The 23,041-nt window shown below is 44.7% G+C and overlaps 2 protein-coding genes across 6 annotated transcripts; one reads left to right on the top strand and one right to left on the bottom strand.

The window, feature by feature from the left end:
* Positions 1-317: 317 nt before the first annotated feature.
* Mrpl47 (mitochondrial ribosomal protein L47) lies at positions 318-10,458 on the bottom strand. 5 transcript variants are annotated; one of them, XM_013113051.3, is made up of 7 exons: positions 10,235-10,458; positions 7,364-7,509; positions 6,858-6,918; positions 4,758-4,854; positions 3,563-3,693; positions 2,235-2,330; positions 318-536 (listed from the first exon to the last, which is right to left on the bottom strand). In XM_013113051.3, exons 1-7 carry the CDS (start codon positions 10,330-10,332, stop codon positions 413-415), a joined length of 753 nt encoding a protein of 250 aa, XP_012968505.1. In that variant the 5' UTR covers positions 10,333-10,458; the 3' UTR covers positions 318-412. The 5 variants fall into 5 exon arrangements, with proteins under 5 accessions (XP_012968505.1, XP_040610453.1, XP_040610452.1 ...); XM_040754519.1 differs by lacking the exon at positions 10,235-10,458 and adding an exon at positions 9,694-9,939; XM_040754518.1 differs by lacking the exon at positions 10,235-10,458 and adding an exon at positions 8,852-8,934.
* A 186-nt stretch (positions 10,459-10,644) lies between these two features.
* Positions 10,645-22,491, top strand: Ndufb5 (NADH:ubiquinone oxidoreductase subunit B5). Its single transcript, XM_005069727.4, has 6 exons — positions 10,645-10,803; positions 15,842-15,930; positions 17,350-17,416; positions 18,651-18,712; positions 19,579-19,685; positions 21,999-22,491. The coding sequence occupies exons 1-6, from the start codon at positions 10,680-10,682 to the stop codon at positions 22,117-22,119; spliced, it is 570 nt and encodes a 189-aa protein (XP_005069784.1). The 5' UTR covers positions 10,645-10,679; the 3' UTR covers positions 22,120-22,491.
* Positions 22,492-23,041: the final 550 nt, after the last annotated feature.

Below are 23,041 nucleotides of genomic sequence, written 5' to 3'. Positions count from 1 at the left end.
GTTTGTGCTGGGAATTGAATCTGGGTCCTCTGGAAGAGCAACTATTAGTACTCTTAAGCACTAAGCCATCTTTCCAGCCTCCTCCCCCTCACACTTTGAACAGTGTGGTGAAAACAGCATTCCCAAATGCACTCCAGTCTTGCACCACCTGGCAGCTAGCATCAGATTTATACCAAGACAGCAGGCATTGTTAAGCCTGCTTAGAGTCACGACCTGTTCAGTGGGAACTGAACCTGAACTCTGTGCCTGGTTTCGGTAGAAGCAGCACCACTTCTAGGGTTAATTAACATGCTTTTTATCCGGAAGAACAACTGATGTCATTTGAACAAGAGCATTTCTTTAATAAACTGCTTAACAGACATTCACATCAGGACCCAGACTGCAAGACCAGAACCGCACTTCTGATGTCATCCTAGACAGTACTTGACTTCCGGTCTTCAGATAGATGTGGGAACTTTGCCTGCAGAATTCTTTCTTTCTTTCTCTGTAAGCTTTTCTTTCTTGCTTCAATTCGAGCTTGTTTCTCAACTCTCAGTCTAGAATAAAAACATAACAGCAATTAGACAAAGCCACTCCATTTCTCAAAGCATGTGCAAGCCAAGTATATAAAAATCTAAGTATATAAAGTCAGTCACGTCAGCAGTACTACTTGATCACTACAATACAACAGTAGTGGAAGTCAAGCCACCCCAATACTGTGCCTGCAGAAACTGAGAAGTGTTCTTCACTTGGCATATTAACTACTAAGTGTGGACAGATTGCAAAGCTTAGGATCAACACCAAGGATGGCAATGAGCAAGGGGTCAGGGGACAGTAAAAGTTGTCACTGATGAAGGCAGCACCTAACTAGAGTGGGTGGTACAGGGTATGGCTGTATTTTGGAGACATGGAGCTAGTGTATAGTTTGAAACAATGTGATAAAAGCCTTGAAAATCACGAAGCCTAAGGGTGAAGCGAGGATGTTCAGCAAGGGGCTGTACTAGAGACACTGGAAGAAGGCAGATTTGAACAGTGCAGGAAGAATCTGAACAGACAACCCACAAGACTAGTACTTAAATAAGAGGTGGTTTTAGGGTCCTCCCTGCACAGGCACACTACAGACAAAAAATGAAGTTGGGTGTGCACATCTTGAATCCCCGCAGGCAGATCTCCATCCTAGGCTGCCCTGCTATGGCAGGTCCCAGGGTTACACAGACCCAATCAAAAAGCCAAAGGAAGCTGGTTCAGAGGAAGATGGAAAGTTCAGATTGATTCTAAAGTATATTAAACATTTTACTGCTCAGGCTACAAAGTCACTGGCGGGTGCTAGGGATCGGCAGGGGGCGGCACTTGATTCTGATCCCCTGCACCTGGACTACAGGGCGCCTGCCTCCTGCAAGCTGTCCTCTAACTCCCACACATTATCACAGTAGGGCAGTGTGCACGTGCACACATGGGCGAACAAAACTTAAATTTTTCTCTGGATTAAGTTTTAGGTAGAAACATCAGTTTGTGAAGAGCTTTGCTGAGCAGTTAAAGTATCTCTGGCAGATTTTGGTTATTTGCAGCAAGATTAACTGTTGGTCTTGTACCCAGGCCTGCCTCAGCCTCCTCAGTGCTGGGGTCACAGGTGGACCTAGCTAAAGAGTGCTTTTGTACCATGTTCCCTGGGGATGCCACCTATCATTCTGACACTGCAACCTCGCATCTCCCCGTCTCCCTTCTAACTGCAGTTTTGGTTAAACTGTTTAGGCTTGTCTGCTTTGTGGGCATGGATTCAGTGTTTTAAGTAATTTCCAGAAGAACCTTACTTAGTTTCTTAAGTATAAGCTGGTGGTTCTTGGGCAACTACAGTTCTGTAACAGACGCTCCATGTCTCATGTAAACTCAATGCAGAATCTACCACGGGAAATGCTTGAGGTAACAGCATGTATGTAGCATGGCATCATCCTAGACCCCTCCCTTACCATAAGCCCTGGAATAAGAGCTTACATTCCACATGGTACCGTAGCATTTCCCTCTTATTTCCAGACATACAGAAGTCATACAACTTCCAAAGGGATACAAACTATTGGTACAGTGAACTTTATGGAGGATAAGATTTCAGATATATGACTTCCCTTTTCTTTTTTTAACCTAGTGCTAGATAATGAAAGTGTATTACTTATGTAATGGGAATCAAGGTATAAAGACAGCTGAGGGCATAAACCATCTGTTGTACAAAGGCAGCTTCATCAAGAGGGCATTGTGCTCACCTGATAAAGCGATCCACATAAGGCATCGTGAAGAACCGTTTCCTGTTGTGTTTTTTATTTAGGTACCAAGGTATAGGCCACTGCTTGAATTTGTGCCTGCCAAAAAAGTGAAATTATTGCTTTATACAAAATATTTCATACATTTTACTTAAAATCTTCATTGTTTTCTAATTGGCCTAATAAATTAATGCAAATAACAATTATTAGAGAACGGGGCCAGAGGGACAGCTAAGCAAGAAGGAGCTTGCCATCTGAGTTCAACCCCTAGGGTGTGTGTGAGCAGGAGGAACTGAGTTCTGCCAACTTCGCTCTGACTTCCATACGTGCCACGACACATACAAGCACACATACAAATAGGTAAGGAAGTGTCTAAAAGTACTAACTAAAAGTAATAGTGGGTTTTAGTTATCAGAAAACACAATTAAAATTGCATGCGGAAGTTTTTCAAATAGTGCTACATTCCTAAATTCTTGGAAGAGTTTTGTTGTTGTTGATTTTGAGACAGGGTTTCTCTGTGTAGCCCTGGCTGTCCTGGAACTCCCTCTGTAGACTAAGCTGACCTCGAACTTCGAGGTGCCTCTGCCTCCCAAGTGCTGGCATTAAAGGTGTGGGCCACCACAGCCCAGCTCCTCAGAAGTGAGAGGTTTTGGCAATTTTTCCTTCTGCAGTGATTAGATGGTTCCTGACTGGATGGCTGAAATCCTACATCAAGTGAGAAGATGCTGTTTGTAAGCCTTAGCTTTGGAGAGCGTCTAGACACCTTAAGCATCTGTACTTGCTGACTCACATTTAAGGTACATGTGAGTTTATCCTGGCTCCTCTGGGGTGAGTTAGCTTATCCTGGATCCTCAGGGTCCTTTATTCTTCAGAGTCCATGCTGACACCCAGATCCTTTCTCAGAAGGAGTTAAGTGTTCATTACTTGGCCCAGGGCCTATCCTGATGGCTAGTGACACAAACTGACCTTGTTACATAGAACTTTCAGGTCTCGGGTTCTTACTGGGCAAGGTAGGTAAAGAAGTAATGAGTTTTATAATCTCAAATTACATGTGTACAGGCAGATTTTTCTGTCAGAAGTATCTAACTTGCATGAAATCCTTGGAAGGACCCAGGATTCACACAAGACAAGAACCCACGGAGATGAGTTGTGGGGTTTGGAATTAGTTTTTACCAGACAAAGCCACCTTGGTGCACATTTTCTGCTCTAGGGTATGGGAACCACTCTTTAAATAAGATCTCTAATACATCCACAAGGGACGTGTCTGAAGAGCACGGAGAGGGGTAACAAGGCAAGGGTCTCCCCTCTTAGAACTCAAGATAATCACGTACCAGAAAATTTGTCCGAAGATGTCCCTTCTCCAAGCACCAGGTCTTGCCTTTTCTTGTCCGGTTTGAAGAAGCCTTAGAGCATCTTCCCTCTCCTGAACAACCTTATCTAAGGCATCCATGGAATCAACAACCTGAGGTGACAAAAAGATAGCTAACATCAGTCATCACCTACAACTGCAATCCAAAAGAACTCAAAGATTTACAAAGCAGGCGATCTTTGACATTTTTATTTAGAAGCTGCTCTTTCTAGTACTTTGTAGGAAGCCCTTTTGGCACAGGTGTGTGTGTTCGTCCATGGGCGTCTACAGTATGACTTTCTGTAACTTCTTTGGTTTCCATGTATCAGCTCTGTTTGGAATGGACACAGCTCTAATGCTGTTTGAAAATGCAGTAAGCTAACGGGATGCATAACCTTCCCTGCCTTTGTCAGAGCAAAACACACATCTACCCTGGACAGGCCACTGCTGTCCTCACACGTTCAGCAGGTACTCTGGCCGGCCTGCTTGGCAACCCCTGTTCTCACAGGGAGGGATGTTAAGACTCATTAAGACGCAAGAAGATACATCTTTTCCTCTTCTTCATACATGACATCCTGACTGCAATTTCCTCTTCCTCTTCTCCTCCCAGTTCTTCCCTAGATCCACTTCTCTGTTTCCCTTCAGAAAAGGGCAGGCCTCTGGGATATCAACCAAATACGGCATATCAAGTCGTAATAACACTAGGCACATACCAATCTCAAGTAACCACTCAGAGTCTTAATACTCATTACAAAGGCTCAGCTGATAGTTCAGACTTGTTACTACCTAACTCTTACATTTAAATTAACCTAGATTTCTTATCTATGCTTTGCCCAGGTGGCTAATGTCTTATTACCTCAGAGGCTAGCTGGCTGGTGTCTCCCAGCATCCTCAGTTTGAATGCCCACCTAACGTTATCCTGCTCAAGATAAACAAAATAAATACCCATCTGCAGGCTGGAAGTTGCAGCTAAGACTAAGGAGACAGCAGAGGGGCATGACACTTGTTGGGGGGGGTAACAAAACGCTCTTAAGTGACGCTATTGCCGTGGTGCATAAAACTGCAAATTAATTAAAAACCACGCAAACAGAAGAAAGGTTTGAAAGAAATGTAAGAACCATATACTCATTCCCTTTTAGCTTTTGCCCTACCCGGAGTCTTAGGTCCCTCAAGCCTACCTTTTCCAACCGCTCTGGACTTGGCATTGGCAATCTCTGTCGCTTGGCCTCCTGCTCTAGAGTTAGAAGCATGTTTCTTTCCTTCAGAAGGACATACCTGTACCAAATACAAAGACACAATGCTATTCTATAGTGATTTCTGACATCAAATTTAAAAGCCCCCAAAGTCTTCAAGTCCTTGGGAACCTCACACAGGGCAGCATTCAGAAGAGCCGCCCTCCAGGCTGTGCACCTCGTGAGCCGGCCAGGGTTAGTAAAGTCCTCCACCTCACAGGGAAGGGAGGCCACGTCTACCAGTTAACACTCCATGCTGAGCATTCCAATCTCTCCACATCCCTGGGATTGGGCGCAACGAAAGCCCCCTCTCTAATGAAGACAATGGGCCACAAAGCAATTCTGGGTTCAAATCTTAGACCCTCTGTGTAAATTCTACCACTAGCCTGCAACGCCACTGTGATCTACTGGGTAAGGGAGACGACACTATTACAAAAGTTAAGCAGTGACATGAGATACCTCCTTTAGAGCTAAGGAGAGCAGAGAAAGCTTCCTAGTGACGGGATTTAAGATGGAAGGGGACAAAGCAGACACACCCAGAGCACTGACCTGGCTGAGCTGGGGAGAGGGGCCTTGTGGGTGCCCGTTTCAGAATTACAGCAGTAACTGTGGAGGGCAGTGCAGGCGAGACTAAGGAACTGGGCAGGACTTTATCCTAGGCTCTACAGTCCTGAGGGAAGGAGTGGCAGAAGACATGGTTTTAGCACAGTGAGTGCTGAAGCAGCCCTAAGTTCACCTTTATTGTAACTCTTTAGTTAAAGAGTACTTTAACTAAAACTTACTTCTCTGTAACAACTGAGCACAGTATGAGTGGATTTTTTGTAAGCACTGTGTAATTCTTTAATCTGCCAAGAAAGAGAAATACCCTTCAGATTGGGATAAACTAAATGTCTTCTAGAGTGCCCAGGAGGTGACAACTATGAGTGAAGTGGGTTGGGTGACAGACAGCAAACAGAGGAGGAGCTGGGAAGGCATTGCTGCGCACGCACACTGACGGGAGCTGGGAAGGCACTGCTGCGCACGCACACTGACCGGTGCTGTCAGTCTAATTAGTCAAGAGAAGCCAAAGCCTGCATATATCACGTGAAACGTCCCCCAAACAAGTATGTTTAAACAAAACAGCTTCGGGCTAAATACTAGACTGTAACTTTGTCTCAACAGTCTCAGACTCATCAGGGCCATGTGCCTGCATTCACAATGAACATACCCTTTGACACAACTCACGGGGATAATGGGCTAAAACCCCAGGCCATGAACAGAATAAAAAGGAAGGCAGAAGTTGTGAATGATCTGGCCCATGGTGAGACTCTGGTTGGAGACATTACCTTCTGAATGTTCTTTTAGAACAAAGAAAAATAACCTTGCTGGAAATGGAACATTTCTCTTGTTTAATATTTCTAGTTTTTAAACAGCCTTCCAAACAAACAGGGTGGGAAAGGAAACAGGAGTGTATTTAGGGCAAAGAACTCTGGATCTCAGAAGTCCACCCTCCACTTGTTGCAGATTTTTACAGGGTTTTGTCTTCTCTGTGTGCATGCTATTTATACCAAAGACCACACATTTTGTTAAATGGTTGTTACTTTATTGTCTTAGAAACCTATTCAGCCTTTTGCTGTTCCTAATTAGGGTTCAAGGCTCCTATGAGTTGCAGATAACAGGGTTCATTTCAACAAGTAGGAGGTGAGTCACCTTTTGGACTGTAAAGTCTACAAGGTCTTTATCTGCTTTCTGTCAGCGTTTATATTAAGCAATAATAAATTAGTGGGGAAGGGGAAAAAGGAAGGCAGTGTAAATGTGGCCAACCAGTCCCCAAGTCTTTTCTGAGCGTGTTTCTTGACACTACTAGCCTAAGGACGTCAGTCAGCCTCTTACAGCACAACCTTACATTTCCTATCTTTGATCCGTGAAACATCTGTCATATTTAGACAAAGCTCATATGATCACCCATGGCACCAGGAAACAAATCATTCTGCCCAATTCTTTATCACATGGGTGCAGTTTTGACCCCACTGTTAAATTGTAACAGTCCAATATGCAAACTCTCACCAAAGTTTATGTAAGTCTTCATTACTTTTGTTCCTTAGCTGCTGGCAGGTCCACGAAGCTCCTATGAATAGAGAAATATGTAACATTACATAATGCTTCTAACTCTGCCCCAAGTGGATTACCCAATCTCAAAATCTGTTTCTGTAAAATGTGGGGTAGAGTTATTATATTATATATGACTGGAATTCAATTAAGTAACATGAAACTATCAATAACATTTCTGTAACAGCATTCAAGGGCTGCTATTATTTGTGTCAAATGCATTTCTATTCCCTAATGTCACTACAATTTATTTTAAATTATTACTTAATGCCAACTAAAATAAACCCAAACCTCATGTTAGCTGACACTTTCAAAGTACCCCTCTTTGAAACATTCTACCAACCTTCAGTTACGAGAATGATCTTCAAAATGCAAAGGAAATTTTAAGAGGAAATCCTTAACTGAATAATCCTAGGATGATGGAGGGCTCAATCCATTAATACAGACTATTTTAAAGAGCTCACCAGATTTGACCTTTTCTTCTCCCCAATTCTTCGGGTCATCAAAAAATTCTTCTAGTCCTTTCCTTGACAACGTGGTGTGAAGTAATTTACACTGAAGAAAAGATGTGACATGTGGTGTGTTCTTATGCAATAAACTAAGAGAAACCCTGCAAGTAAACACAAGTAAGTAATGGTTAAAGCTTATAATGTTTGGATTTTATAAGCAAGAAGCATTTCTTTATTACAATGTTAAAAGTTCTACCCAGGATTTTGACCCCAGAGACAGTAAACTTTTAAAATGTGTTAGAAAGTATCTTTCATTGTCCAGATTGTTACCCATTCTTTCAGAGACAACAGATTTACACAATTACATATGTATACCTTTTTATTTACTGCTAGTGCCATGACACACATGTAGAGGTCAGAGGACATTCCCATCTTGCAGAGGCGGTTTCTACCTTATACTGTTCTGCTGAATACTCCAGGTTAGCAGCTCTGAAAGCTTCTGGGTGCTCCTCTCTTCCCTGCCTCCCATCTGGGCCCAGGAATGCTGGGATGGAAAATGTGTGCCATGGCATCCAGCTCCTACTACCTAGGTTCTTGGGGTCAAACTGAGGTCATCAGGCTTGAATGGCAAGGACTCTTTACCCCTGAGCCATTTGCTGGCCCCCACGATTATAAGTTAGAGTAACATTTCTAGACGATCCCTCCACTGTAGCAAGTAAATCTATGAGTAGATCAAAACCATTCTGAAAGTCATTTCTCCTTTAAGCCAGTAATTCTGTATCTATAGATTTTTAACATTAGAGAAGGGAGTTCACAGGTTAAGATGTCCACAAAGGAATTAAATGTGTTATCAAAGCATTGTGAATTTCATAAACATAAAACCAAAGGATTGCTAATAATTGTACAGCTGCATGAAAATCTTATGCATTAATTTATAAATTACATTTCTAAAATTATTTAATGACCTGGTAAAATGACCTAAAAACAAAATGTGAAATGTTTCTCAAGTGCTGTCTTGTGAACCAAGAGTAAATTGCCTTGACAATACACTTGTTTTTATGTTCTACCCAAAATGCCAGTATCACAACAAAGTAATAAGAAACATAATGGAATAATGACAACTAGAGCAATAAATGATCCTTCATTGGGTCCCGAACAAAAGAATGGAACTGGAGACAAAGAAAACAGAAAAAAAAAAAAGAATAGGGAAAGGAATTACTAGTGCAATTTTCACTTTTATTTTTGATTGTATGCTAAATAACAGCAGAGTATTCCTGAGTGTGACCACTGGGTCATACTTGGTAAGGCAATGTCCTTGGTTCCATGTGTGAAATTTGACCTCTGTCAAATAGAGCAGAAAAAGGAGCACAAACACTGAGATTTTGAAAAATGTGACGAGATGGCAATGACTGATTATTCTGGGCGAAGAGTATATAGTTACTATTTTACTCTGAAAACTTTTCTATTGTTCTGGGGAAATAATGGTAAGTGAAATGTGTTTACCTGCAAAACTAAAGGACTAATGGCAATGCGTTCATCTGGTAGTCCTCAACTGCCTTTACCATCTTCTGAGTGATGGGTACTTATTAAAAATAAACACACTAAAATTATTTCATTAAACAGTTGTAATGCTAGCCGGGTGACGGTGGCCCACGCCTTCAATCCCAGCACTTGGGAGGCAGAGACAGGCAGATCTCTGTGAGTTCCAGAACAGCCTGGTCTACAAGAGCTAGTTCCAGGTCAGCCTCCAAAGCCACAGAGAAACCCTGTCTCGAAAAACAAAACAAAAAAACAAAAAAACAAAAACAAAAAATTTAATGCTTATGTATCTGAATGTTTTCTTTGCATGTGTGCGCACCACGAGTGTGTGGCTGATGTCTTTAGAGGTCCGAAAGAAGGCCTCGGATCCCCAGTTAAAGATGCTGGTGAGCCACTCACTATGTGGGTGCTAGGAACCTCTTTAAGTACAAGTTCTCTTAACCACTGAGGCCCAAATTATTTTATTATTTATTATTTCTCCAGCCCCAAATTATTTCATTCTTTTTTTTTTTTTTTTTTTTTTTTTTTGGTTTTTACGAGACAGGGTTTCTCTGTTATGGAGGCTGTCGGTCCAGCCTGGCCTCGAACTCACAGAGATCCGCCTGCCTCTGCCTCCCAAGTGCTGGGATTAAAGGCGTGCGCCACCAACGCCCGGCTAAATTATTTCATTCTTAAAGAAAAGAGGATGATGAAAGACGAAATAATTTATTCAAATTTGTCACCATGATCAAGTAGCAGCTCTGCAAAAATTTTAAAAAGCCAATTCCCGAAGTTAGTGTTAACAACCCCGAGCACAATAGACGCACAGAACCAAACATGGGTTGCTTCCTTCAGTTACAAAACTCGGCTGGTGTGGGCAAGTGTCAACGAAGAGGAAGCTGTCTCTTTCTCACGCTCGCAGAAACACCTTCTGTCGACTCTCATCACTTAGTAGCTGCGTGGCAATCGGGGTCGGAGCCCGACGGTCCCAATCAATCCCTTCTGTCTCACGCCCGGCACGGTCGTCCGTCCCCAGAGCGACTCCTCGGAAACGTCCCTGCCGACCCACCCAGCCCCAGCACGGAGCGCGTCCGCCCGCAGCCCCAGCACGGAGCGCGTCCGCCCGCAGCCCCAGCACGGAGCGCGTCCGCCCGCAGCCCCAGCACGGAGCGCGTCCGCCCGCAGCCCCAGCACGGAGCGCGTCCGCCCGCAGCCCCAGCACGGAGCGCAGCCCCAGAACGCTGGCGGAGGGCCGGACGCGCCGGGGTGGGCGACCCCAAGGCCACGCCCTCTGCCCCCGAGGTGGCCTCCGTCCCAATGCTCCCTGCACTCAAAGACGGGGGCGGCCATCCCCCCTGCATCACTTACCCGGAACGAGCGGGGGCCTGGGGATTTACTAGGGAACCCACAGTCTTCAGGAACGCCGAGACTCGTCTACAAACACCCACTACACTGGTGGCAGCCATGTCTCTACAGCAGGCCCACTGAGCTGGGGCCCACAAGGTCACTTCCGGCGTTGTCTGCCGACTCGTGAAGCCAACAGGAACAGGCTTTGCCCTTACTAAACACGGCCGCTCTCACTGCTTTCTCCCCGCCGCCCACCCTTAATCCACCATGGAGCTTCGAGCGGCTTTCTTCGCGGTCCCCAGCTACGATGTCGTTACTTCTGTCCGCCAGCGCCTACAAATGAAGCGAACAGAAACCGGCCGCTGCCCTTACTCAACATGGCCGCCTCCAGGTTTCGCGGTCACAGGTGGATTGTCCCTCCCGGCTCCCGTTGCTCACTCCACTTCCTCCGCTGCCGGGAGTAGCCATGGCGGCCATGAGCCTGCTGCAGCGGGCTTCGGTCGCCGCGTTGACAGCGCTGTCTGGCCGCCGTGCTGGCACTAGACTCGGGGTCGGAAGTCTTCTCACACGGACCTTTCCGAAGACTGTCGGTGGGTGCAGGCCTTGGGGACGCGGGTGAGAGGTGGGAGGGCTGTTTGCAGGTGACCTTGGGGACCTCGGAGGGAGGGAGCGGGGACAAAGTTGGCCTGGGGTTTCTAGAGGAGGCGCCGCGCCGGCTGTGTGAGGGGCTGCTGCGGCCACCGGTGGCCTCTTGTTAGCTTTGCGAAGCACGTTGTCGCTCACCGTGCCGGGCGCTGCTTCCTTGCAGCCGGGCTGGCCCGGCGTGGAGCTGCGGCCCGCGTCTCCAAGGGCAACGCATCGAGACCAGGTCTGGGCTGGTACAACCCCGGAGGTTCGAACCTCCCGCCCTCCGGCCCCATTTCCCGAGTGCTGGGATTACAGGCTTGCGCCACATCGCCGGACTCACGGCGGAGTCTGCATAGGTGGCCCCTGAAGCTGCTTCTAACCCGAGAAGCGCACTGAAATAAAGGCTGTGATGTTCATAGGCACGAGTGGAAAAAAGACTCCAGGGTGACAGCTCCACTAGGCACAGCAGTAGCTGCCCGTGCAGCTCACGACGTTCTAGAAGTCCACGAAAAATGTTTGTGTTTTGAAAAATACTGTAGTGTTGATGAGTGTGTAATGATGGGTTCAGCCCAGATTGTTTCTGTTGTATGTTAATGCAGTCATAAATTTGCTGTCTTGCGGTGGTTCTCAATCTGTGGGTCACGACCCCAGGCGTCACGGGTCTCCTAAGACCACCGGAAAATAGATGTTTACATTGAGATTCATAACTAGCAAAATTACAATTATGGAGTAGCAACAAAAATAATTTTATGGTTGGGTGTCCCTGTTGAGAGGATCAACAGGGAATGTCTCCTAGCTGCTTGATCCGATAGAGATTGTTTCACTGTATCACGGCTTTCATAGGCATACTGTGTCATTGTCTCCTGAAAGTTTCATCTCTTCCACCGTTTCCTTGAGTATCCCAGAAAGCTTTAAGCCCTGACCCCGTCTTCTTTTCTCTGGCACTAGACTGCCTAGATTCAAATCCTGGTTGCAGAATTTAGAAGCTCTATGACCTTGAGTCAACACCTCTTGGAAACTAAAGTGGAAGGCATTTGGTCATGACCTTCATTTCCTCATCTGGAAGATGATCATCGTTGATGTCAAAGAGTTGTGAAATGTTGAATAGGAAACGTTTTTAGCATCATGCACCCGCACCCACGCATTATGCATCTGTACCCATGCACCTGCACCCACACTCCATGCACCTGCACCTATGCACACCATGCACCTGCACCTATGCACCCCATGCACCTACATCCATGCATTAGTCTTTCTAGAACAAATTATAAAATACACATAGAATGAAATTTGTCCTGTTATTTATTTGCTTCTTCGGTACTGCTGATGAAATACAAGCCTTTGCATATGCTCTTCAGCTGAGTTCTTTCCCCTGGGTTGCCCTCTTTTTTCTTTTTCTTATGAAATTTTGAGACAGAGCCTGGCTAAGTTGCCCAGGCTGGTCTTGAATACACTCTGCATCGAAGGCTGGCTTTGAATTGTAGGCAGACTTTACTTTCCTACCTGCCAGTTCCCAAATAACACACAGAGAGACTTATTACTAATTATGAAAGCTTGGCCGTAGGCTTATGCTTGTTACTAACTAGCTCTTATGACTTAAATTAACCAGTTTCTATTTATTTACTTGTTGCCATGTGGCTTATGGCTTGTTACCTCATTTTGTACATTTCCAAGCATCTGAGAATGTAATTCCAATCTAAGATCCTCTTGTCATTGGAGTTGTGCCCTTGGAGGGAATATTTCGGGCGCCAGCCCCTCCTCTTCCTTTTTCTGCTTCCTGGCCTCTAGAAGATGAGCAGTTTGTTATGTTACAAACTCCCCATCATGATTTGCCACAGGCTCATACAGCAAGACTTCCATCTTATGAATGGGAAACACTGAACTCCTTCCCATTTTAAAGCTGATACATCACAAGATATGTGAACAAAGTACTGTGAACTCAGACAAGGGATACAATGTGTAAAATGAATATTAGAATCATTGGACAAGTGAAATTGGCAGAAGTAGTGGATGGGTTTTCTGATGTCTGGATGCGGGGCTTTTGGAAGACCTAGGTGTTGAGGGGGTGGGGCCAATGGTGGTCAGGACCTGATTGGGGTGGAGGAGAACCTGGACCCAAAGCCCAAGTGCCTATATGTGTAGAGGTCAGATGACAACTTGTGGGAATCAGTTCTCCTATTATTTGGGATTTGGGGACCAAACTCAGGTTATCAATCTTGGCAATGAATGCCCGTCCCTTCTGAGCCACCTCACTGTCCCTTCTCAGAATCATTGTCAGTATGCCATGGGTAAGTGATGAAATCCTGGCAGGGGACTTGGGATTTTGGACCAGGTAGTAACGGGGGAAGGAGCCTAGAGTTCTATATCTAGATAGGCAGGCATCAGAAAGAACAAGGCATTGGGCCTGTCTTGGGCTTTGAAACTCCAAGTCCCACCCATAGTAACACATTTCCTCCAAGACCACACCTAATGCTACTCCCTAAGCATTCAAATACGAGTCTGGGGGCCATTCTTATACAAACTACCACAATCTGTACCCATTCAGGGCATTCACAGGAATCTAGGTTCTGGGTCTTTTGAGAGATCCTTTTGGTGGATTGCATGTTTTAGGTTGTGTCTTAATTACGGTTTCTATGGCTGTGATGAGACACCATGACCAAAAGCAATTTGGGAGGAAAGGGTTTCTTTAGTGTACAATTTCACATTGTAGTTCATCATCAAAGGAAGTCAAGACAGGAACTCAAACAGGGCAGGAACCTGGAGGCAGAAGCTGGTATAGAAGCCATAGAGAGGTACTGCTTACTGGCTTGCTCACGTGGCTTGCTGGCTCAGTCTGCTTTCATAGGGAGCCAATGAGCACTAGCCCAGGGGTAGCACACCCACAATGGGCTGGGTCCTCCCTCACCAATCACTAATTAAGAAAATGCCTCTTAGGGAGGCATATTCTCAATTGAGGTTCCCTCCTTTAGCATGTGTCAAGTTGACATAAAACTAGCCAACACAATTGACCCCTTGCCAACTTAACATGCAAACACATCTCTGTTAAGCCATAACCTTTCCATTCTTGTTCTTCCCTAAGATCACACATTAATATCAACATTACATTGTAAACATTCCAACTTTAAAGGCCACACACTCTTTATAAAATTCAATCCTTTAAAAATAGCCAGTCTCTTTTAAAATTCAAAATCTACCAATTGTGGCTAAATATAAAATAAAAAATAGAGTACCTTGTCACTTCAAGAGGGAAGAATTGGGATATAGTCACAATGTGAACAAAACAAAACTGAACTTCAACAGTATAAGTAACTTAACGTCCAGTATCTGGACCTTACTCACAGTCCTCTGGGTTCCTCCAAAGGGCTGGGCCTCCTCTCTGGTCTGCCCTTCGTGGTGCTCACAGCTTGTATTCTAGGCTCCCGCTGGCTCCATTCCACCATTGTTGCCATTCACTTTCACCAATAGTAGAGTCATTTCTTCCCTGTGAAACCTCCACAAGCCGTTTCCATCAACTCTACTGCTCTCCACGTTCTTATCTTGCCAGCTCTACAGAACAGCTCACTGAGCCCTGAGTATACCATGGGTTTTCTGGTTCAAAGTTCCAAAGTGTTTCCACAGTTCTCTCCACAACAACATGGTCTGGTCCGTCACAGCAATACTCCCTGTCTGGTTCCAGTTTGCCTTATTAGGGTTTCTGTTGCTGTGATGAAATATGACCAAAAACAAGTTGGAGGGGAAGGGCTCATTAGTTTACACTTCCACAGTGTAGTCTATCACCAAAGGAGGCCAGGCCAGGAACTCAAACAGGGCAGGAACATGGAGTCAGGAATTTGGCAGAGGCCATGAAGGGATGTTCCTTACTTGCTTGCTCAGCCTGCTTTCTTATAGAACCCAGGCCACCAGCCCAAGCATGGCCCTTCCCTATAAATCACTAATTAAGAAAATGCCCTCCAGACTTGCCTACATCCCAGTCTTATGGAGACATTTTATCACTTGAGGCTCCCTCCTCTCCAATGACTCTAGCTTGTGTCAAGTTGACATAAAAGTAGCCAGCACAGGTAGAACAAACCCAACCAACTTCTTCCGTGAGTGAGCAGTGCTTGGTCTCTGCTCCCTCCACTGGCCTCTCTGAACTGGCTCTTTCCTCTGGTCTGTTCTCTGCTGCTGGCTCTGTTTCTTCCCTTTGCTACTCTCATGGACTTGAGATCCCTTGTCCACTGTTTTCCTCCCACTGGGTCTTCGGTCTGTACCCATCTTGGACTCCAGACGTAGCAGAGGACCTGCACACGAATGGGCATTTCAGTCCTTAGTGAATAGTGAATGGTTTGTAGTATCATTCCGCTGACTTTCTTCCATAATGGTAACTTTTAAAAGGGTTTGTGAAGATATGTCAGGGTCTCTTAGTCTTGTTACTTCTGCAGTGTTGGTCGTGTGATTTGTACTTAGCATATACAAGGTCCTGAGTTTAGCCCAAAGCATACCACACACACACACACACACACACACACACACACACACACACACACACACTAGTGTGTAGTCTGTAATAATTAAGTTTCTGCTCGAGATTGGAATAGATACTGCCAGTCCTGTCCATTGTGTTGCAGCACCTTCCTGCCCTTCAGCTTTGTTTTTTTAGGTAGTGTTAGTTCGTGTGGTTGTTATTGTCAGGGAAACAAAGGTGAGCAGCTTGTCAAGAGTGTCTGCCTTCCCTGCCTGCTTCTAAGGTACACTGCAGTGATTGCTCGATGCTGCTACAGGGATCAAGTGAGCAGCACTCTAACTAGGAACGCTTACCCTATGTGTGAAGACTGGGCTTCACCTGCTACTCCTAAAATGAAAAGAAAACAAAGCAGCAGCTGTCTTTGAGAACAGCCTGTCAGTCTTTGAAACTTGTCCTGCCCATCTGATGTGCAAGCAAAGCACATTCACTCATAGTGTCGCATGATCTTCTCTGCACACCCCCTGCATGAGCCCTGTTAAACAGTCTCACATTTCCAGCTCCTGTGCGCCACAGTGGGGACCATGGCAAGAGACTGTTCATCATCAAGTCTTCTTCATTCTATGACAACCGCTTTTTAAGGTTACTGGTAAGTTGAAAATATTCTTAACTACAAAATTTGGGGGGTATTCCTATTTAGCAGATATCTTTCATTTTAAAACTACTACCCCCCCCGGAGATACTGACATTGTGTAGTAAGGTCTTAATTTACTACTGATTTTTTTAAAAGATAGTTAGAACCCTTTTTTCAAAACAGGGGTTCATGCTGACTGCAGGTCAAGCGCCAGCCATCCCTTCTGCGCAGAGTTATGGGGTCTGAAGTCCAATGTGTGCTTCCTCTTCAAGTATAAAAGTAAACCCACAACATGAGGTGGGTGGGTGACGGTTGCTCAGTGCATGTATGCCTCAGGCCCTGTGGTCCATTCCCGGCACCATGAAAAACTGAAGGTTTTCAGAACCTAAAAGCTGAGCCAGTCAGCTGGTTCTTTGTATCACTAAGACAGTTGTGAATTAGCAAAAGACCCACTGGAAGACTTGTAGTGAAGCACCTCTCAGCTGGTTCTTTGTATCACTAAGACAGTTGTGAATTAGCAGAAGACCCACTGGAAGACTTGTAGTGAAGCACCTCTCAGCTGGTTCTTTGTATCACTAAGACAGTTGTGAATTAGCAGAAGACCCACTGGAAGACTTGTAGTGAAGCACCTCTCAGCTGGTTCTTTGTATCACTAAGACAGTTGTGAATTAGCAGAAGACCCACTGGAAGACTTGTAGTGAAGCACCTCTATTTTAGGATGTGATTTTTTTTTTAAATTCATGCTATTTGAGCACTGGTTTTAAGGTGACATTCTTAATTTAGCAGTAGTGCAAATAATCTGCTTATATAGAATGCTACTTGTCTATCTCATGGTCTAAAAGAGTACCAACTAGAGGCTTAAAAATGGAGGGTTGTTTGGACTCTGCCATTGCCCCGGAAATGCTCATCAACAGAGCTCTGGCAACCCAAGAAGCCCTCCCTCCTCCTGCTCTCACTGCCTCTCCTTAGCCCCCTTTTTTTTTTTTAATTGACACAGGACCTTTTGTTATCCCAGACTGGCCTCAAACTTGCTGTTAAAAGTAGCCAAGGCTGACTTTTAACTCCTGATCCTCCTGCCTCTACCTCCTGAGTGCTGGATTCCCAAGTGTGTGCTATCATATCCAGGGATGTTCTTACCATGACCAACTCCAGTGACATTCAGAGGCTAAAATGCTATTATTTTCATACTGTATTCGATTACAGAATTTTCTTTATTGCATTGCTTTAACCAAGAAGTCAAAGTTATTTCATATATTGTACTGTACTTAATAGTTGTGTTTAAGAACTAAATCAGAGAAATGTGACAGAAATTAGTAATTCTGATTCCCAAATTGACATGTTTGTTTTTAGTAAGGATATTAAGGAAATTGAATGAGGATAATTTTGGTGGGAGAAGTAGGAAAGATCATGAGAAACCTTTTTTTTTTTTCATAGAAATTCTACATTTTGTTGACTGGGATTCCAGTTGTAATTGGCATAACGCTGGTGAACATATTTATTGGTAAGTCCCTCATCTAGGCCTCACTCCATGAAATGATAACATTTGTAAACGTATACACAAAATTTTAAAAAAGGAAATTATAAACATTTACATTAGTTACTTTTGCATTGCTGTGACCAACAATCTGACACAGACAGTGAAAGGAAGGAAGTTGCATTTTGTCATGGTTTCAGAGAGACATTGTTCTGCCATGAGGTGGATGCTGGAGTAGGAGGGGTACCAGGAAGCAGAGGAAGCTTGCTGGAATCAGGGTGGTCTTGACCTAGTCACTAATTCCTCCCTCCAGGTCCCACCTACTGAAAGCTTTGGGACCTCTAGAATAGCATGTGCCCTGTGGGGACATTTCTACAGAGGTGGTGGCTTCTAAAGTCTTATCTTCTGTCTCTGTCTTGTCTTAGTCACTGTTCTATTGCTGTGAATAGATACCATGACATGGCAACTCTTATAAAAGACAGCCTTGAATTGGAGGCTTGCTTACAGTTTCGGAGGTTTAGCCCATTATTATCATGGGAGCACCGTGGCAGTCATGGTGCTGGAACAGTAGATGAGAGCTACATCATGATTCATATGCAGAAAGAAAAGCTGGGCCTGGCGTGGTCTTCTGAAATCTCAAAGCCCAGCCCCCGTGACACACTTCCTCCAACAAGGCCACACCCCGTAATCCTCCTAATCCTTTCAAACAGTTCTGCTACCTGGTGACTAAGTGTTTAGGGGATCTTTCTTCTTCAAACCACTACATCTCCTTTTCCAAAACCAGTTTTGACAAGCCAGAGAGAGAGAGAGAGAGAGAGAGAGAGAGAGAGAGAGAGAGAGAGAGAGAGAGAGAGAGAGAGAGAGAGAGAGAGAGAGAGAAAATTCATCCTAGAGTCCTCTAAGCATCAAATGCATGTAAAAGGTCTTCTGAGCAGTATCTTAAAATGCTGAATTATTTTGAGTCTTAGAATATTCTGTCTGATAGATACAGAGAGGAACAAAAAATAAAGTGTGTCTTTTATTATGTCTTGTTATATAAGAGCAACATGGGAAGTTCTGCTGAGATGCTGGAGGTCCTATTGTACACTTAGATGGCTAGAACCCCTCATGAGGGACTGATCTCCCTCCAGTGAGTTTAGCGCATTAGAGGGAGCAGCCCTTAGAACCACGAGAAGCTGGCTGCTCACTGCTCTGGAAGAGCTGGTGTGGGGCTGGTGACTGTCAGTGCTAACTGAGTGCCATTGTCATCTTCTCTAACTAGGTGAAGCCGAACTTGCAGAAATCCCAGAAGGCTACATCCCAGAACACTGGGAGTATTACAAGGTTCGCATAGCTCTTTAAAATTCTTATTGGATAGCTTGTTAGTGTTGTGGTAAATTAGACAATTATGATATAGTTTTTCACATTAAGTAGATGATATATTTTTAACTTAAAAATTCTTTTTTAGATTTATTTTATGACTGGGTGTTTTGCCTAAATATATGAATGTATTCCACATGTGTGCTCGTTATCCAAGGAGGCTAGAAGAGGGTATCAGATCCCCTGAAATTGGAGTTACTAAGGGTTCTGAGCCAAAAAGTGGATGCTGGGAATTGAACCCAGATCCTCTGCAAGAGCAACAAGTGATCTAAACTGTTCAGTCATCTTTCTAGCCCACAATATTAAAAAAAAAATTTTATAAGTAATGATTCTTGGATATGACAGACTTTGGAGATCCCCCATGGAGGGCCTCACGCTCCCTAGGGAGCAGAGGGGAGATGAGGTAGGGGGTGAGGGAGTTGATGGGGAGTGGGGGAGGAGGGGAGGGAGAGGGTGCTGGGATTGACATGTGAAGCAAGCTTGTTTCTAATTTAAATTTAAAAATTATAAATATGATATTTTGTGTAGTCTGGGGAAAAGGTATTTGCATTTGGATCAGTAGAATTTGGTTTGCCTCCTGCCCTGCCCTGCCCTGCCCTGCGCTCCAGCCCCTCAGTGCAGTGTGAAGGGAGTACACAGGCTCTGGTCAAATGTTACTACCTTGGTGCTTATCTCAAAAGTGGTGGCAACATAGTGTGAACCTAGTGTTTAAAGTAGTTTCAGCATGTGAAAGTTATTGGTGATAGTGTTTTAGTCATTTAAAACAGTAGTCAATCAGAAAAACAAGCATCCTTCAGAAGATAATTGATTTTAAATAAATGTTTCCTTAGCACCCAATATCAAGATGGATTGCCAGAACTTTCTATAATTCTCCCGAAAAGAATTATGAGAAGACCATGGCTATCCTCCAGATTGAATCTGAAAAGGCTGACTTACGGTAGGAGAAAGGGATGGGAAGGAGGGCATGAGGCTGGGGAGAGGGCTCGCCTGGTAGGAGGGAGGACTGCTGCTGACTGGAGAGATGACAGCGTACCGAAAGCAGCTCTTCTTTTTTAGTTCATGGCTGTGGGTACATGTCTCTGTGCACATGTGTTCACTCTGTGTGTACAAGCCCGTGGAGGTCACAAGACGGTGTCCCGTCATCTGGAGCTAGAGTGACAGGCCTTTGTCAGTGCAGCAGTGCTCTTAACTGCTGAGCCTTCTCTGCTGCCCTGGAAAGTCACTCTTCAATAAGCTTCTCTGTGCACATAGTGGCGCACTGCGCATGGCTGGTTTCCTTCCGGCCCATGTCTTTAGAAACTGCCCTATGTAACCCTGTGAACCTGCTTCTAAGAAAGTACTTGTCCGACGTTAAGTTCCATCAGTGCAGATACCACCCTCATACAGCGCCTGCTTGGGTGCAGATACAGCCCTTACTGTGCCTTTCAGCTGCTGATCTGCCTGTGAGGTTGTGTGCCTGGAATACTGTGCTTCCTTCAGTCCAGGGACTGTCTTAGTTATGTTTTTTTCTTTGTTTGGTTCTGATTTTATTTTTCTTGTTGTGTGTCTGTGTGCAGATATATGTGTAAGTGTGTATACAGCTGTGTGTGTGTGGGGGGGTGTATGTCTAAGGAAGCCAGAGAGCAATCTCAGTATTCTCACTCTGTATATCTTTTTTAAAGAAAAAATTTTAAGACAGTGTTTCTCACTGGCCCGGAGCTTGTCAAGTAACTAGGCTGGCAGCTGGCTAGCAAGTCCACGATCTGTTTCTATATCCTCAGCGGTGGAATATAAACCCAGATGATTTTACATGGATTTTCAGACTGAAATCATATCCTTGCGAGGCCAGCACTTTACTCAGCCATTTCCTCAGCGTTGTTTTTTTTTTGTTTGTTTGTTTGTTTTTTGCATGCATCTTATTTTTGTAAGAACTTTCTACATGAGTGCTGTATTTACATCATTTCTACTCCCCTTCCTTTCCTCACTCTAACTCTTCCCATGTCCTCCACTCCGTCTCAAATTTATGAACTCTTTTAATTACTATAGTTACCCATTTTGTGCAATTATATTTAAAAGAGTAGGGAAAAGAAGGATCGTATTTAGTCTTTAGGTCACAGTTGCAAACGTATATAATCTTATAAGCTGGTTAATGCTTATGGAGTGGGTATAGTTGCACAAAAAGATTAGTATGCGTATTCCAGAAGGTCAAGGGTTGCTGGAGAAGAAGTGGCCTTGGATGAAGCACAGGGAATGCGTCTTGTGCAGTCACCCCGGTTAAAGGATGACAGCTGAGCGGGGCTCTGAGTTGAGGATGTCAAATGGAGGCCATTCAGAAGTTCCCTCTCCTACTACTTACTGATAGCAGCAGTATAGGCAGAGGCGTGAGGTCTCCCACAAGGGCAGTCACACCACCCCACAGCATAGGACTCTCACATGGGCACATTAGGACGTGTTCTGTATGTGGCTAACTGTACTAGCATTGAGATGTTGAAGACAGACAGGCACTGTCTCACAGTCACGGAGCAAGACCTGTGGGGAAGATTGATCACTGTAAGTCATCAATCCCTGACTCTGTTTCTAGATGTGTAGTAGATCTGTCTCCATGTGGCTCTGTGCATAGGAGCCACTCATGGATACAGTGATCAAATCTGTAGCTGGGATTATCGGGGTGTTTTCGTTTGTTTTTATTTTGGTGTATAAAATAATGGCTTTCCTGATGACATCTTTATAAACGTACTTCAGTGTGTATTACTCATCTTTACCTACCATTTACCTTCTCTTATCCTCCTTCCTCCCTTCCACTGGCCCCACTCTGTCCCTAGCAGTTCTCCATCCTCTTTTGTGTTCTGTGTACATCTGCACATCAGTATGTATAAACTCTCGATTCCATATAAGAGAGAAGACATGTCATGCTCATCTGGCTTTATCACTTAACACGATCATCTCCAGCTTCGTTTTTTTTTTTTTCTGCATATGACATGGTTGCGTTTTTTCTTCGTGATTGAATAGAATTCCATTGTGTATATGTACCACATTTTCTTTTTCCATTCATCTATTGATGGGCTGCTAGGCTGCTTCCATATCTTAGCTATTGTGAACAGGACCGTGGATGGTCAGCTATGTGTCTGGTCTGCTGACTTACACGCATGAGCAGTGTGTAACCGTGTCCTGTGGTGGTGTTTTGCTTTCTGAGAACCTCTGTGCTGACACTGCAGTAGCTGCACCTGCTTCTGTGTCCGTTCTCACACCGTTATTATTCCCTTTGTTTCAGGATAAAGGAGCTTGAAGTTCGAAGACTGATGCGTGCCCGTGGTGACGGACCCTGGTTTCAATATCCAACCCTTGAGAAGGAATTCATTGATCATTCTCCAAAAGCAACGCCTGACAACTGATAACTCACTTGTCTGAGAACAGCGTCCTCCCTAGTGGAAGGAGATGAATAAATAGTCTGTATTTTGACTCTCATGCGCACAAGCTCCCGTGGCTGTTTCTCCATGTGGCTCAGTTCCGTGTGGGCTTTTAGCTGCGCTGTTGACATTTACTGGGCAGTAATAAGAACCGGAGGTCTGTGACACCGTTGGTAAGCTGCCAAGTCTTTGTCTGGCAGGTAGAAGTGCATGGGTACTGTCAATAGTCAGGACCTGTAGTCATCTGTGCTGCATTGCAGATGGGGTTATTCGCCACTACTTGGAGTTTTAACTTTCATGAGAAATGCAGAATAACCATATAAAAAGTTAGTGCCACAATAAACAAATTTTAGTGAACTACTTTTAAAGTTTATGATGTTTCATCTTGCTCTTTTGGGGGCGCACATATCTTTTTTTTTTAATTACAAACAATGACACACATGCACACTTGAGACACAGCCACAGACTTCCTTAGAGTGCAGTTCTGTAATCACTGGGAAGTCGTGATGTGAAGCAAAGCTGCTTGCTAATAGCAAGGCTGGCATGCTTTTTCCTGGTGCCAATGTGTGAGCTCAGGCCCTTCAGCAGGCTAAACGCACTCACCTCCAGCCATGTCTTCCCCATCCAGTGTGGGCTTTTACTTTTGGATCCTTTAGAAGGATGATGTAGGGCTGAGGATTTGGGGGAGGGAGTGGCAGAGTGCTGGCCCAGCACGCACGAAGCCCTGGGTTTGGTCTCCATTACTGCATGAGGGGCGAGTGAAAGCTAACTCCTGGCTGTGGCTGTCAAGCATTTGTTGTCTGCCGATCATGGCACCACAGCACTGCCTCTTCCCAAAGCCACCGTGTCAGGTCGGCTTCCGCTTTACAGGTGAGGGTTAGGGACTTCAGACATGTCCTTCCCAGCG

This window comes from Mesocricetus auratus, unplaced genomic scaffold, assembly GCF_017639785.1.
Source record: "Mesocricetus auratus isolate SY011 unplaced genomic scaffold, BCM_Maur_2.0 Super-Scaffold_100011, whole genome shotgun sequence".
In the NCBI taxonomy this organism is placed as follows: Eukaryota; Metazoa; Chordata; class Mammalia; order Rodentia; family Cricetidae; genus Mesocricetus; species Mesocricetus auratus.
This window is presented reverse-complemented; position numbering and strand designations above follow the sequence as displayed.

What these genes read in the sequence shown, in the direction of transcription:
- Mrpl47 (XM_013113051.3), bottom strand. Translation starts at nt 10,332, where the DNA reads ATGGCTGCCACCAGTGTAGTGGGTGTTTGTAGACGAGTCTCGGCGTTC. An exon ending in ATCTTCGGACAAATTTTCTG is followed by an intron (nt 2,331 to 3,562) that starts GTACGTGATTAT and finishes CTTTTTTGGCAG; the next exon opens with GCACAAATTCAAGCAGTGGC. An exon ending in TATGTGGATCGCTTTATCAG is followed by an intron (nt 537 to 2,234) that starts GTGAGCACAATG and finishes TTTTTATTCTAG; the next exon opens with ACTGAGAGTTGAGAAACAAG.
- Ndufb5 (XM_005069727.4), top strand. Translation starts at nt 10,680, where the DNA reads ATGGCGGCCATGAGCCTGCTGCAGCGGGCTTCGGTCGCCGCGTTGACA. An exon ending in GACCTTTCCGAAGACTGTCG is followed by an intron (nt 10,804 to 15,841) that starts GTGGGTGCAGGC and finishes TCACATTTCCAG; the next exon opens with CTCCTGTGCGCCACAGTGGG. An exon ending in GCTGGTGAACATATTTATTG is followed by an intron (nt 17,417 to 18,650) that starts GTAAGTCCCTCA and finishes TTCTCTAACTAG; the next exon opens with GTGAAGCCGAACTTGCAGAA.